The following is a 16,533-nucleotide window of genomic DNA, read 5'->3' on the forward strand; positions in this document are numbered from 1 at the left end:
AATCCATCAAATTCAGCACCGCCTCCCTAACCTGCAATCTTCTTCCCGACCTCTCCGCCCCCACCCCAATCTGTCCTATCACCCTCACCTTGATCTTTTTCCACCTATCACATTTCCGACGCCCCTCGCCCAAGTCCCTCCTCCCTACCTTTTATCTTAGCCTGCTGGACAAACTTTCCTCATTCCTGAAGAAGGGCTAATGCCCGAAACGTTGATTCTCCTGTTCCCTAGATGCTGCCTGACCTGCTTACCTTTCAGAAAACCATGTTGACTCTGTTTACTTGTGTTATGTATTTCTAAATATGTGCTATATCTTCCTTAATTATGGGCTCTAGTTGCCTATGACACATTAGGCAAATTAGCCTACGGTTTCCTGCCTTCTGTATCACTCCTTTCTTGAACTGGGGGGGGGGGGGGGGTGACTGTAGAAGTCTTTACGTTCCTGCTACATTGGGGTGACAAATGCAAAAGCCCACAATCGCTGTCCTTACAGTAAACATCAGCATATCGCTCAGACGGCTGAGGTGAGAAAAACAGCAAGCAGGTGAGCGAGCCTCCAGAGAAATGGTTTGCAAATCCCATGTTTGAGAACCATTTGCGATTTCTGAAATCTCAAGTAAGTATTTAATGTGCTGCAAACCCCACATACACTTGCAATCTGTCACCCAGCATGCAACCAGATAGAGTGATGGTTTACAAGTCTCTGTAACACAGCAAGATTTTCTGATGTCAGTAAAACATGTGATATATAAAGCATACTTAAGCACAAAAATACAGCATCTGTTTCCTTTGGCAACAAATCTGCCGCATTTTAAAATCATCACATGTTTAGCATTGATTATGTCCTGCAGCATTCAACAAGGGCTACAATTTGCAGTACTGATTCTCATGATTTATTTCCAGGATTAGTTTTCCAACTATCTTAACGTGTCTGCTAAGGACAAGACAGGTGTGGACAAGCACATCTTAGATAAGTGCTGGATTGTCAATGCGCTCTGGGCTGTGCTGATACAGATGGCTTCCTTGCTGCCTATTTGATTAACTGCGGACAATAGCTGAACCAACCCTCGGGGAATGCTCATGGATTTTGGAAAAGGATGATGCAGCACTTTGAAATAATCCAACCTATTAGTTCAGAGACTGAGCTGAAAAATAAAATCGCTGATAGGCTTTCGATGACATTGGTTGGCAAATTATTTGGCAATTTTGAGGAAGATTCCACGTTCAGAAAGTTGGCTTCAACATCACAGAACTGGGAAGTGGCAGGAAAGCTAAGGTGGTGCATAAGTTTCCTATTTTGGATTGTTAATGGACCCCTGCTAGAAAGTATGCGTGTACAGAGATTGGAGGTGAACAGTTCTGCTTGCCATTGTAAAAAGTTCTTGCGAAATCTTGCATTGGTGATAATGTGGGGGAGAAAAAGTGAGTTTGGAGAAAATACTTAGTGGCCAATGTAAAAGTCGGTACATGAGGGGTAGAGAATGTGGGATCATGAGGGAGAAGGGAAAACGTTTTCTAGAAACACCAGATTGTTTGGGAGTAGATAGAACCATTTTGCATAAGCTATTTGTTGTGAATTCCATCCGGTTGTTAGTTGAAGCAAAGAGTGTTCTCTCAATCATAGAATCCCTACAATGTGGAAACAGGCCCTTCGGCCTAACAAGTCTACACCAAACCTCCGAAGAGTATCCCAACCAAACCCATTACTCTACATTTACCCCTAACTAATGCACCTAACCTACACACCCCTCAACACTACAGGCAATTTAGCATGACCAATTCACCTGACCTGCACATCTTTTGATTGTGGGAGGAAACCGGAACACCCAGAGGAGACCCACGCAGACACGGGGAGAACGTGCAAACTTCACACAGGCAGTCGCCTGAGGCTGGAATCGAACCTGGGTCCCCGGTGCTGTGAGACAGCACTGCTAACCACTGAGCCACTGTGCTGCCCCAGAATTTCTCATGAAATTCTAATTAGATTTATCAATGACAATCCTCAAATTATGAGCCTTGGTTTTAGATTCATCTCATCTTCTCTACATCCATCCTTTCTCAGCTGTAAAAGCCTCCAACACATTAGTTCTCTTTCTCTCAAGAAGAGGTCTCCTCAGCCTTTTCAAATACCCTTGTGGTAGCATTTTCCAAATGCTCATGTTTAGCAGTTTTTCAAACCTTTCCCTTTTTGCTTCTTGTATTCATTCTATACTTGTGCTCATTGATTTGCTTCACTCCTCATTGCTCACAACATTTTATTATTGCACCCAGAAAGTTTTAAAACCTGCCACTGCTCCTACTTCGATTCACACTAGAGTTCATGAAAGGTGCTGTAAAAGTTTTGGTGGCAATGAAAATACAATACATGCATCTGTGTTGATTTCTGAGAGCACCAGTGTATAGATCAGGGATTTGGGTTAAATCCATGTACAAAGATTCAGTACCTCAGTGACCTTTGTTTATCATTTTACGGTTCTCACTTGTGAACAATGGGAGCAAGATCTTTTCAATCAGGTACCTTATGAAGAGCAGGCAAAAGCAGCATTGTACATGAAACAATTAATATTGAAAAAGTAGGAGAAAACCAAGCACTAATGACTTGGGATTACAAAATTTTATGAAAACCTCTGGATTGTAGGATTTTCTTGTCCGAATTATTGATTGCTGGACCATAATCCAGAAAATTATGCAATTATAGAAAAGTAATTTGTTTGTCCTACTTTTTGAGCAAGGGGTGGAAAAAAAATGTTGAGTTTAATTATATAGTCCCCACATCTGGAAATCTGCAATGACAAACGTAGCATACCCATCTGGTTCACTAATCTGCTTTGGTCAATGGAAGGGGTAGTAGTCCTTTAATGCAACCTCAAATGCACAGCACACTCTTAACTGCCTCCTGAAGGGGCCTAGTGAACTAAACATTTGTACAGGGATGGGCTGGTCTAATCAGAGAGACCCACATACTATGAATGAATAAAAATAAAGCTTCTGCAATTATAATCAGCATAAACTGGCAAATAAAAACTTCCCCAGTCTACTACTTTGTGTGTTTAATCACTAGGAAACCTACTTGTCAATGTGCATGCAAGTAACCTGCAATTATCTTTCCAAAATAAGAGAGAACTGAACTTTCAGGAAAGCCAATACATATTCTAACCAGCAGAAAGTAGCTACACTGGGATAATTATAGAAATATTTTATTAATTACTACAAAGAGACATTAAAGTGTTAAAATTAATTACACATCACACATTTTTTTTACTGAGAAGATAGACCACACAACGAGAATGCTGGTTTTGTTTTAAGAACTATTGCACAACTATTGCATGAACAGTCAAAGCAACTGTTTACACTTCATCTTACAACAGTCTCACAGTAAAACTCTTCGTACTATACTCAGTTATTTAATGAGACCAGAGAACAATTGAAAGTCTATGTTTTTCATTCGCTCCTGAAGTATTTATACAAAGCTTTGTTAATGAGCTTGCAAATGAGCACCCGACTGGGAAAAGCGACAACTAAAAACAGCTAATGCACCATAAAATCAACTGAACAGGTTCTAGTCTGCCAAGGGTATATTTACCCAGAAGGCGCTTGGATGCTCCAGTCCAAAGTCCCACTTGTACAATCCCTTGACTAAAAATCAAATGTGTTCTAAGAAACTGATCAGGTTTTAGGTGTCAGACCATTCAACCGTTTCATGACTATTCTGGAGTGAAGTGAAACTGATTATTTGAGATATCAGATAACTGAGGCAACTTTAATCTACTGCAGACACTGGAAAACCCATTGGGCAGGATACAACACTGGACTTTGTTACTGGAGTTTATTCTCCATGAAAGCCAATGGAGAGTAATACAGGACAACGTGTACATCTTGTTTCCCATACATGTCTCGAGATCTCCATTTGACTATTTAAAGAGTGAATTGAATCCAAATGGAAACTGGATGAGCACTTGGAGGCCAACGAATTTGCACGGCCAACAGATAAAAGGGGTCAGGGAACCAAGGCTGACTGATTTGCTCCAGTGTGCTAGCAGAGACCCAATTAACCAACTGGTCGCCTTGTGCACTGTAAATACTTGGATGCGACAACTAAATAAATATTTAACAGTAATATCACAGGTACTTGCATGTGGGGAGTAAGTAGAATGCCCTTGTTTAACAACAGTTTAACTGAGCAAAAAAGATAGAGTCATAGAGACGTACAGAAAAAGGCTTGATCCATTGAGTCTGAGCCAGTCAAAAACACACAGTCACCTCACTAATCTAAACCCATTGTCCAACACTTGGCCTATAGCCTCGACATCGCAAGCGTATATTTAAATGCTTCTCAAATGTTATGAGGGTTTCTGCATCTATCCTCACAGACAGATTCCCACCATCATTTGGGTGAAGTAGCTTTTCCTCACATCTCCTCAAAACCTTCTGCCCTCTACATTAATCTCTGCTCCCGGTCACTGATCGTACCATCATGGGGAAAGATTTCCTCCTGCTTACCCTGTTTGTACCCCTCAATTTTATCCTGTCCCTCTTCAGTCTCCTCTGCTTCAAGGAAAACAATTTCAGTCTGTCCAATTTCATGATAAGAGGTCTGCAGCCCAAGCTCCTGAAAACAAGGTGGCAGATTCCTTTTGATACGACATCGACATTATTTTTGCAATAAACTTTAGAACCTTTGGATTCAGGGGGTGGAGGAGAAGAACAGAACTCAACAAGGGCGGCACGGTGGCTCAGTGGTTAGCACTGCTGCCTCACAGCATCATGGTCCCAGGTTAGATTCCAGCCTCTGGCAACTGTCTGTGTGGAGTTTGCGCCTTTTCCCTGTGTCCATGTGAGTTTCCTCCGGGTGCTCCGGTTTCCTCCCACAGTCCAAAGATGTGCAGGTCAGATGAATTGGCCATGCTAAATTGCCCATAGTGTTAGGTGCATTAGTCAGAGGGAAATGGGTCTGGGTGGGTTACTCTTCGGAGGGTCGGTCTGGACTGGTTGGGCTGAAGGGCCTGTTTCCACACTGTAGGGAATCTAAACTAATCTAATCTAAAGAGTTTTCAATTTTACTTACACTATCCCTTTTCTCTCAGGCAGTCCACTGTGAAATGAGAACCGTGGCTCATCACTAAAGAGGTGAAACAGGAGTTTGATTGTACCTGGTACACACATCATTAAGGGACAAATCAAACTGGGAAACTGTTTCACAATTGTCAGAAGCACCAATGCCTCAAACAGATTGTAGGATAAAGTCACGCAAAGTTTCAATTTCTAGAAGAAGGTAAGAACAGAGATTTTAGGCTTCAATCGGATCAGCCACGATTCTAGAAGTGGGAGTCAATAACTCAGTTGGGTGTTTGCCTGGTTTTTGATGCAGAGTGACACCAACAGCATGGGTTCAATTCCCACACTGGCTGAGGTTACCATCAATCTCTCCCTTCACCTGAGGAGTGGTGACCCTAAGGTTAGAAAAAAAACCTCATTCGTCTCTGTCTAATAGGAGAGCAGCCCGATGGTCCTCTGGGACTACGGCGAGGTCACCTTAACAGAGCAGCAAGCAAGAGGGGCTGAATAGCCCACTCCTGCCTCTAAATCATATGTTTAATGTAAATGAGACTAACAGCAGTGAACTGCTGAACTATTCTGAGCACTATATCACAGAAATAAATCTAAAATATAAAATGCTAATAGATGGTAGTTATCATTAAGTCATTTGCATGTTCGGGTGAGACAGCCACTTTTTAGAAATACAACAGATGTAGAATTGCAATAATTACATATTACCATACACCACTAAGTCAACTCTAATTTAACTAAATCTTACGTACAATATACCTATAGGGAAAATAATGATTGTTCATAAACACTGCTGCTTATAGCTTTATAGCAGACATAGTGACTTTTACTCACATTGTACATCCAAGTATCTTTGTGCTTGCAAATCCTTCATCGTCTGAAGGTCCTTCACTGCTGGATGCTCTACCTGACAGGTAACAGGTAATCCATCATCCAGGCGACTCACTTTCAGCACCAGCCTACTTGTGACATTGAACAATTTCTCTTCCCTAGGGTCCTCTTCCACGTTACCTGCACTTTCTTAAGAACAGACAGGGAAATTTATAAATATTGTGCATTCAAATATTGCAGCTAAGGCACAGCTAATACTTAGCAGAACATACTTTCAAAATCAAACAATTGAGACTTGCCTTTCAGGATTGCTGCAAGGTTGACACATTCAAGCTGACGTAGGGTTCACTATCAGTGCAATAAGGGAAACTTGTAATTAAGCATTAAGCATCACAACCTTAGTGTAATGTTAAATACAAAAACAGCCAGTCATGTTATTTTTTTGTAGTGAGCCATTGCAACATTCTTAGTATCTGAGCATTTGTATACTGGCAGAACTAAGCCATGCAAATATTAAAGGCAACCCTTTACATTATTGTACACTATTAAAGGTGACCAATCTTGTGTTTCTAAATTCCAATCTCCCACAGACAAAATGTTGACAATAAAAATGGAAACCACAAAAACTGAATTGCTTGAGAAACATTTTAAGACAGTTCACGCCACGTCATATTAAGGCTTCTGTAAATCATGTTATTGTGTTGATTACCAGGGTCTTTTAGAAGTGAGGTAACTGGCTAATTTGGGATTCACTGCTGAAAATTAATTGCTTAACTTGTGGAATGTTTCTCACTCCCACATGGCTCTCCGATGGTACTGTTGGAACGTAAGGCTGACTCCTATCAGCAAGTAGCAAGCTGCAGCTAGTGGAGCAGTTCTTTGCTTATTACTAAAAATGCAGCAGTTTGAACTTTACTGATTAATGAAGAGTCTGGAAGGAGACATTATACCGCCTCATGTTAATTGTAAGGAGCTCCAGCTGTTAGTTTGCACCGCTTAATCAGGAGAGAATGCCAATATATTCAGCAGTGTGATTTTTGGCTAAAAGCCTACAATAAAGAAAGTCTAAGATGTCACTCCATCAAGGGTTCTGGAAAGTTGGGGCTCAAAACTGTAATTCCTCACATAACATAGTAAATTCCCAATCTCAGGTGTACCAGTTAGCTGAAACAAAAAAAAGACTAACATGCTGGGAGAGAGCACTGTAACTCTTAAGAACTTGACCAGGTGCAAGAGACGGAGGCAATAAAGAGCCTTGAACATGCTCCACCATTCAATAAAGGTCATGGCTGATCTTTGACTCAAATGATTGGAGAGATGGTGCCAAAGACATGGCATTATTGGACTAGTTACTGATAGACACAAGACTGTGCTGCGAGACCATGGATTAAAACTGCACCAGGGCAACTAGTGGTACATCAACTTAATTAACACCATAGAAATTGGAAGTTAGTCCCATGTTTACACGTATAGAGACTATCTTACTTATAGTGAATCCCATTCGCCACCCTTTCTTGGTTAGGCTTGCTGAAAACTCCAGATCTTGCTTTTAATTTGCAACATGGTTCAGCCTGAAATGGCCTGGCAAGTTACAAATCAAGATTATGTTGAAGAAACACATGCTTGAATCCAATATAGTATTAAATGATTAAGTCTGAAATGAAAAGCCAGTTTAATAGTGACCATGAAACCATTGTTCATTGTCATAAAAAACCCACCTGGTTTACTAGGGTCCTTTAGGTAAGAAAATCTGTCATTTTTCACTTGGTCTGGCCAACATGTGACTCCAGACACACATGAAAGGCTCAATGGAGCACACACATATTTCACCTATTCCCTTGCTACATGAGCTACAGGCGAGACAAGCAGTGAAGGACAAGGAGTGTGTGGGCTCTGACCAAAAAACATATTGTATTAATTACTTCAGATTGTAACCTCTTGTGTAATTGGTGGATAATTTTAACACCACAATCTCTCGTACTTTGATATAACAAAATTCGCTAACTGACGTACGAATTTCCTATGCTGTTACTTGGAGTCAAAGGAGAGACATTGTTGTGTCCTCTGGTTCCCCTGTGTTTACTTGAACAAAAAGGAGACCAGTAGAAGATACCTTGAGCATCTGGACTGGGTTACTCCTCTAAACACACTACACACAGTAATGTGGTTGGCACGTAACTGCTCTATGAAATAGTTGAGCAAACCACCCGTTTCAAGGACAATTAGGAATGCTCCACAAAATTCACCCCGTCATTGACACCTGCATCTCACTGAAATAGTTAAAAAAAAACTTGTTTTTTTCTGCCTAATCCCCAAAACGCCTCAATTCTCTCAAAGTCCAAACATCCAGTCACCTTGAACATAGAGAATAGCTCATCATCACCTTCGCCAAAGCAATTAGGAACAGGCAATAACTCTCATTCCTGAATCAATAAAAAACAGCCAAGAATCCACAACTCTCTGAAATGGAGAATTCCGAAGAAGAATTACAATCCGCTAAATGAAGAAACGTCTTACCTCAGTTTTAAGTATCCAACCAATAATCCTGAGACTATGTCCCTCAGTTTTAGTCTCAGCATCCTGCCTTCTCTTGCATCTCTTTAGTTTTATGAGTTTACCTCTTCTTCAAAACTCTACAGATTACAACCACACTCTACTTAAGCGCTCTGCACAGGACAACTCTGCTTGCCCAGAAATCAATCTCGTGAGCCTTTATTTCATACCTTCCTTACTCAGAGAGACCCAAACGTACACAATATATCATGGCTGACCTCAACACAACTGAAGCAAGGGTTCCAGTCCCCTTGCAATAAAGGCCAAACATGTTAATTTTTAAAAAAATGTTTTAGCTATGAGAATATTCAAATTCTGATAAACATTAATTTTTTTTAGTGTATTGTAATTAAAAAAAAAATTTCTATTCTTCTTACCAAAATGAATAACCACATAATTGTCCACATTATACTTCATCTATTACACTCTTGCCAGTTTAGAAATAACCATTTGTAGGCTTCTGCTGACCCCTCAGTTTTCCATCTAGCGTTGAATCAGCAAACATTCCATTTGGTGCCCTCATCGAAAAGATTGATACACATTGCAAATAGCTGAGGTCCCAGCACTGATTCAAGTGGCAGCCCACAAGTACTGTCTTGCAAACATAAAAATAAATTATTTATTCCTACTGTTTTCTGTTCTTTGGCTAATCTTCTATCTAATTCTATCAGCAAAGATCTTTTCCTGTCTGCAATCGCTCCCATCACTCGCAGACCTATGCCCTGTCCATTTCCATTTTGTCTGTCTTTTCAAAATGTCAAGTACCCTGGAACAGAATTGCTAACCTCAGCCACCATGCAACCACTCTGTGAAAGCTGGTAAATCAAATGCATTTTCGGATATTGTGTCAGTTGTTCATTCAACCTGTCATGAATGCTTTGTGCATCGAAATGAGGCACCTTCAATCCAACGTTTTACAAATTCCCTCTAAATTTGACCTTATTTATCAATGCATTGTTACTGTTAAAAGTTTCATTCGCCCCTTTTTGCCACCTGTTATTTATACCCAAAGCAGTACAATGACTTTAGTCTTTTCGTTTGCCCTCACAAGAAACCTCTTTCCGGATCATCTAACCTCAGCTTTTTGGCTAAAAAAATGCCTAATTAAAATTTGGCTTCAAACCCACAACCCTGTTTATTCAATTCACTCAGATACCGATTACAATGGAACAGCTCCCTTCTTCCCCTGGAGCTGTGTTGCTACCACATGAACAGAAACCGTCTCCTGCACTACACGTTGAATCACATATTCAGCTCTCTCATTTGCTTGATTCTACAACAATTTGGACATGTCTCTGGTATTAATTCAGAGATTGCTAGTTTTGAAATTCTGCTCATTAATTTGGACCACTATTCCTCAAGATGAAAGTGAGTACTGCAGATGCTGGAGATCAAAGTCGAGATTAGAGTAGTGCTGGAAAAGCACAGCAGGTCAGGCAGCATCCGAGGAGCAGGAAAATCAATGTTTCAGGCAAAAGTCCTTGATTTTCCTGCTCCTTGGATGCTGCCTGACCTGCTCTGCTTCTCCAGCACCACTCTAACCTTGACACTATTCCTCAAACTCAGTGTAATTTAAACTGATTGGCTGAATTCAAATATGTTTTTGTCTCCAGGCAATCAGCTACCCTAGCTGCTAGGCCACACGCTACATTGTATCTTATTCAGAACACTTGGTGCTGTCAGGTAGTTCTGCTAGCTCTTAACCCTCTTAAAAGGTATGGTACACCCATATCTTCATAATATTGTATTTGCAGCATAACATCTACATTGACAACCCATGACTCGGTTTTATTTATTCAGTTAAACCGTCTTTATACAATCAAGTTAGCTTCTAAATTTCCTAAGTACTTAACCTGTCTTTTGATTTGATCTAGTTTAAGTTGAATATTCACCTGCAGCAAGAATCAAAAGAACGGGAGTTGAAAACCCATACCTCCTTCCCACTCCAGACCAAGTTCCCGACTTTCACATTTACTTTATGATGCAGTGTGTTTCAGACTCCCTGAAAAATCCAACCTTCATTCACTTTCCCATCACTTGGCAGAAAAGAAATACCTGTGTATGTCCCACAGTTGCCCGCTAGTGTTTGTACAAAAACAGCAGAAGTAGGTTATTTGACCTGATAGAAGGCTTAAACGTCGATTATCCTGCTCCACGGATGTTGCCTGACCTGCTGTGCTTTCCCAGCGCCACACTCTCGACTCTGATCTCCAGCATCTGCAATCCTCTCTCTTATTTGGCTTCTACAGGCAATTCCAACATTCATTAAGATTGTGCAATAAGGCCTGTGCATCTTTCCATCCACATCCCAATCTACCTCCAATAAAGTTCTCTTCCCTTCTCCAAGAATCTATCAATTTTTACCTTAAAGATATTTTATGGACCACAGAAGATTGGTCAGGCCTCAGACAAAATGCTCCTCAAAGACGGAATCCCTATCTTTTAAAAGTGTCCACTTGCTCTGGACTCCCTCCACAACGGAACTATCCATGTCCATGTCCATCTTTCCAAGGCCATTTAAAATCTTACACACTTCAATTAAGTCACCACTCACTCTTCTGAACTCCAGCAGAAACAAGCTCAGCCTGTCCAACCTATCTTCTTGAGACAAGCAGTTGGTTACAGGTATTAATCGAGTCAACCTTCACGGAATCTCCTGTCTTCAGCCAAAATACATTATAAGGACTGGAAAGTATAGCTGGGGGGCAAAAATAGAACGGAACCACACTTTGCAAATGAAATCAAGTTGAATGTTTTGCTCAAAGTGCACAGCAGCTTCAAAAAGGAATAATTAATTAAGTAACATAAACCAAAAAAGTAGAATTTTATTTTGCCCTATGCATTTAATCAGGGGAGACTGGGATCTTTGCTAGCAAGTGTGAATCTAGATGATGTGTTAAATTACTGAAGTTATATTTTTAAAAAAATTAGAACTGTAGTTTAAATCCACCATCCTCTGACATAACTGCAGAATTCCACTATTAACTTAGCCAGTTTTTAATACAAAATATTTTCTTCAAAAGACATCAATAGCGGAATCAAACAGACCATTCGGCCCATCAATTCCACACCGAGCCTCCGAAGAGCATCCCACCCAGACGCAACCCCCTGCATTTCTCATGGCTGATCTGTACACCCTGGACACTATGGACAATTTAGCACAGCTAATTCATCTAACCTGCACACCTTAGGACTGTGGAAGGAAACTGGAACTGTGGGAGGAAACGCACAGACATGGGGAGAAAATGTAAACTTCACACAGACAGACACTAGAGGGTGAAATCAAACCCAGGTACCTGGCACATCCAATCCACTCTGCCACTCAATGAAACACTGGCTAATCTTGCATTTCTGACACCAGTTCCTGCGCCCCATGTTATTCTAAATATGTAGACATCTATCGATCTTGGCCTTCAAACATACTCAACGACTGAGCCTCCATGGACACATGGTGGAGAATTCCAAAGATTCACAACACACTGAATGAAGAAATTCTTCCTGAACTCAGTCCTAATTGACCTGTCCCTTAATCAGAGACTGTGCCCTGATTCAAGACACAACAGCCAGGGATAACATTCCTCTCATTCTTCTAAACTCTAGGGAAATTAGGCCCAGTACATTTAATCTTTCCTCACAAGTCAAACCTTGCATTGCAGGAATTAGTTTGGTTGAATTTTGGCATATTCCCACTATGGCAAGTATATCCTTTCATTGGTCAGAAGAACAAAACCCAAGACAACACAACTGGTGCAGTTTCACCAAGGCCCTTTCAGTAAGGTATTGTTATGCCAATGCCTATATTGTCTTGTAATTAGATACATTGATCATTTGCCTTCTTAATTTGCTTGCCATACCTGCATGTTTATTTTCAATGAGATATGATCGGGGCATACAAGTACCTTCAAAGTTTATCTTTTCCTAGCCTCTCACCGTTTAAAGTATAAAAATGGAATAGAAGGACCACTTCATCAGGAGGAGAGAAATAGGACCTTCAAACAATTTCAAGTAGCCAACGAGAGGATTGAGTCAGGGCCTGATCTCCTGCCTTCTACCTATAAAGATGTCCTGAGGACTCAGCAACAAGAATTAGCACAGAAAGGGGTGAAGACATTGGAATGTGTTAAAAATATAAAACTTAGTGTTGAGGATAATTAGCTAAACCCTACAACTGCTAGTTTGTATTTCGAGTTAGAACATATGTGATATGTTTACATTGACCAAAACTAATGACTATTGGCAATACAGAAAATGTCCAAACCTTGTATCTCTTCATCGCCTTTCAGCCACTTGATCTCAGCAGCTGGCTTGCTACCTGCGGTACTGCACGTGAATTCGACCTCCTCCCCTTCTCTCAGGACGTCCTTGTTTGCATCTATGATCGGAGTTTCTGGCGGAACTAACATTGAAAAGATACTTCAGACCATGCACAAAGCAGACAGCTCACTGGCACATCTGGACAGCGTCGCATATTTTGCCTTTGGTGGTTGGCAGAGGGGAAGATAAAGTTCAACATTTTGTTAATTTACAGTTTAGCATTAAGAATCTCATTGTCATGAATGCAAAGCTCAGACATCAAAGAGGTCGGATTGTCTGGGAATCAGACTGGTGATCAGATTCAACCACATTCAAGCAAGCACTCAGGCATTGTAACTGGTGCTGTACATTTTAATTTCAAAGCAAAATCATAAATAAACCCAGCTCTGATTCTTTTTAACGCAACTGTCTCTTCACATTATGAGTCAGTAACTACGCAACAACATTTCCACACATTTATAAGCATGCTGTTCTTCTGGCACCAAATTCAGGGACCCCATAGCAGGTACTGTGTCTTCAGTCTCCCAGGTGCACAGTTCTACTCATAAGACACTGTGGAAAAACAATAGCCTCGAAGCACTGTTCAAGGTAGAAAGCAATATCCCAGTAGCAACTGTACCCTATACTTTGTATGCCTGACATTTTCAAATATGACACTGAACAGTGATGGATGCACTAGATTGAAGACTCTCATTCTATGTATAGACAGATAGATGATAGACTCGTAATAATTTACAACCCGTGGCTGTGTAGCGTGTTAGTACCTGGCGATGATTTGCCATGAAGCTCTGGAAATCAATTCAATTGCTTTGTCGCAGGCTCTCGGTACAGCCCGATACTTTTTCAAAAAGAAAATTAAAACATGCACAACTTAATTGTTTCCTATACACGCACAGTTCATGAGAGTTCTACAATTAAATATCAGGTGTGCAGTGTGGAAAACATCAACTGCCAACTGAGTGATTCGTTCAGCAGTTTCAATGCTGGTTGTCTCAAACATTGAGCTACATTATACTTCTTTTGGTGCCTCCCAAATCCACCATTCAGAAGGACAAAGGCAGTCAGCTCCTAGGAGCACTAGTAACCTCACGTCCCCCTCAGTTATACATCTGAGGGGTTATGTAGTTATTCCTTCAAAAGTGTGGGTCAAAATCCTAGAATTTCCTACCCAGCAGCTCTGTGGGGATATCGGTGATAGGATGGTTCAAGGAGGCAGTGCATCGCTATCTTCCTGAGGGTCTCTACAAATGAACAGTAAGTGCTGCTCTTGCAGTAGGGCCCATGTACTAAAAACCATATTTGTTTATTGACTGACACTTCTCTCTCGTGCATGATGCAGCTTTCTGATCAGGTAGATTAATGGCTCAACAGTACTGACAAGAAAAGCAAATATACTTGACAGAAAATTACTAATGCAGATTGGTTTAGTGCATTAAAGGAGGTGGTGTGAAAATCCATTCTCGATGTCACATAACTTAGGCCTACAGGGAAAGCAAAATCCTTCCAATCCATGTTCTTGCAAACCTTTCAATGAATTAAGAATACAAGTGCTTAACAAAGTTCTATTTAATGTATGTGCTTTTGCAAATCTCTAGTGTACTGTACAATTTGTGGGATACTCTACTTTTGTCATCTGATCAGAGACTAAACAGGTTGGGACTCTACTCACTGGAGTCTTGAAGAATGAGAGGTGATCTTATTGAAACATATAGAAGTCTGAAGGGGCTCAAAGGGGTTCATGTTGAGAGCATGTTACTCCTTGTGGTAAAATCTAGGACTAAAGGGCAGAGTCTCAGAATAAAGGCATGGCAATTTAAGACTGAGATGAGAAAGACTTCTCTCAGGAGACTGAGTGTCTTTGGAACTCATTGCCATAGAGAGCTGTGGGGGCAGAGTCCTTGTGTATAGTGAAGGTTGAGATTGATATATTCTTGATCAGATGGGGAAAATCAAGGGTCATGGGGAAAATGGGCAGTGTCTATCAAGTGCGTGCATCTACACAGATTTCTCACCACGGGGTCATGACAACTTTCAAAATTAAGTCACAGTAGAAAAATCTTTTAACATAACCAACACCGCTATCATTACCAACACTCAGAATTACAGGGATTCCTGAGGGGAGAGTTCCCCGGTTTCTACTGTAATTGTGTTCACTTTACTAACACGAATCCTGGCTAAGGTAACACTGAAGGAATGAAGCATCATTTGTCTCCAGATACAATACGATCGTGTGCTAAAGGCTTGCACAGGCATTTCCGGGGTCTATCTCAAGGTGCATGGCAGATGAAATAGTTGTCGGGTCCTATGACCTATAGGAAACCAAATAGCAAGCATGACTAAAACACCATGCTAAACACTTTGCTCTTATTAAAAGCTCAGGTAAGTGAAAGCCTTTAATTTTTGGTAAATTTTGATGATCGTGAGAAGGTAATGTAGAAAATGCAACATACTCTCATTTAGACCATCCACATCATGAAGTATTAACATGTAAGGAAGACTACCTGAACACGAAGTAAAGTCATGATAAAGTATATATGTAGGCACATGCATACATAAACTACATGAAACGGTGCCCTCACTACTTAACACCAGCCCAATAACAGAATTCTCCTCTTGCAAGATTGTGCCATCTTCCCCACTGCCATCTAGAGCTGTGTAAACAACCGCAGATGCTGGGGGGGGGGGGTGCGCGGTGGGGGTGAGTGAGGTACGTTGATGCATCGCATAACTCTTTCACACTGACATACCAATATGCCATAGCTGATAAATATTTTATTGTTCAGAGCATAACACTATAGCCCACAATAGATTGACAGCACAATCAATCAACGCACATCTGTGTTGATAAAATTGTGCTGCATTTACGAAGATTTTAGAACAAGTTGAACAAATAACAGATTCTTGGAAATTATTACATTGTAGTAAAATCTAATCAAGGACTTCGTTTCAAGAATGTTTAATGTTTGAAATGTTGGACATTGTACAGTTACAAAAAAACTTCATGCAAAAATGCAGAATTTGCAATTTTGCTGGAACCTTTCCTTAACACAAAACTATACATTCAAAAGATTTTAAACTTAACCCCAGACATTAGTTAAAATGTCTCTAACTGCAACTGACACCTTATGTTTCCAGGTTTGTATCTGTTCACTGATATATACAGAATCATATAGATTTATAAGGCAATGGGACATGTCCTACTGCTGATCCCACTGCAAAAAAAAAAGGCAAGATTGGAGATCAATATAAAACACTGAGTTGTACAGAGATCTTGGATAAGGCTTGAAATATTGTACTGTTCCATTTCTCTGAGTTAGTGTTGTTACTCACCAAGAACTGTAATTGTAGCAAAGGCTTCCTGGGGAGGATCTGTGTAAAGCTGGCAGACATATTTCCCTTCATCTACTAAAGAGACATTTGACAACGAGACTCTTAACTCGCTGCTCGAAAAATTCACCAGCTGAAATCTGTTGTCTTTCAAAGCTGCAAGATAGAAAACAACAACATTTTACACATTAAAATGCAAGTCCGTGAAGGATAATTAAATTTTGAATAGATTTAATCATTAAACAAAATTTCAGTGACCAAATGAGGGAGAAGCACTTCAAAGGCTAAGGAACAGAATTATAAACAAAGGAATAAATAAAATGGAATTAAAAAAAACATAAAACTTCAAGAAACATCAGTTTGGAAGAAGGGCTCTACACAACTTGTCCAGCAGGTCTAGAGACTTGATATGACTTCTTTAATTTTTGTCATTAAGTGACC

At 40.4% G+C, this 16,533-nt stretch overlaps 1 protein-coding gene across 5 annotated transcripts in view; it reads right to left on the reverse strand.

The window, feature by feature from the left end:
- The window catches only part of cadm1a (cell adhesion molecule 1a), a 399,217-nt gene that overhangs the window by 73,219 nt on the left and 309,465 nt on the right, over positions 1 to 16,533 (reverse strand). For all 5 annotated transcript variants that reach the window (XM_043676690.1, XM_043676691.1, XM_043676688.1 and 2 more), the window contains 3 exons: positions 16,096 to 16,248; positions 12,710 to 12,847; positions 5,902 to 6,087 (listed from right to left, as the gene is read on the reverse strand). In XM_043676690.1, coding sequence (XP_043532625.1) covers positions 5,902 to 6,087; positions 12,710 to 12,847; positions 16,096 to 16,248 — 477 coding nt within the window. The remainder of the gene's footprint in view (positions 1 to 5,901; positions 6,088 to 12,709; positions 12,848 to 16,095; positions 16,249 to 16,533) is intronic.

The sequence above is a fragment of the Chiloscyllium plagiosum genome, chromosome 35 (genome assembly GCF_004010195.1).
Source record: "Chiloscyllium plagiosum isolate BGI_BamShark_2017 chromosome 35, ASM401019v2, whole genome shotgun sequence".
Classification (NCBI taxonomy): Eukaryota; Metazoa; Chordata; class Chondrichthyes; order Orectolobiformes; family Hemiscylliidae; genus Chiloscyllium; species Chiloscyllium plagiosum.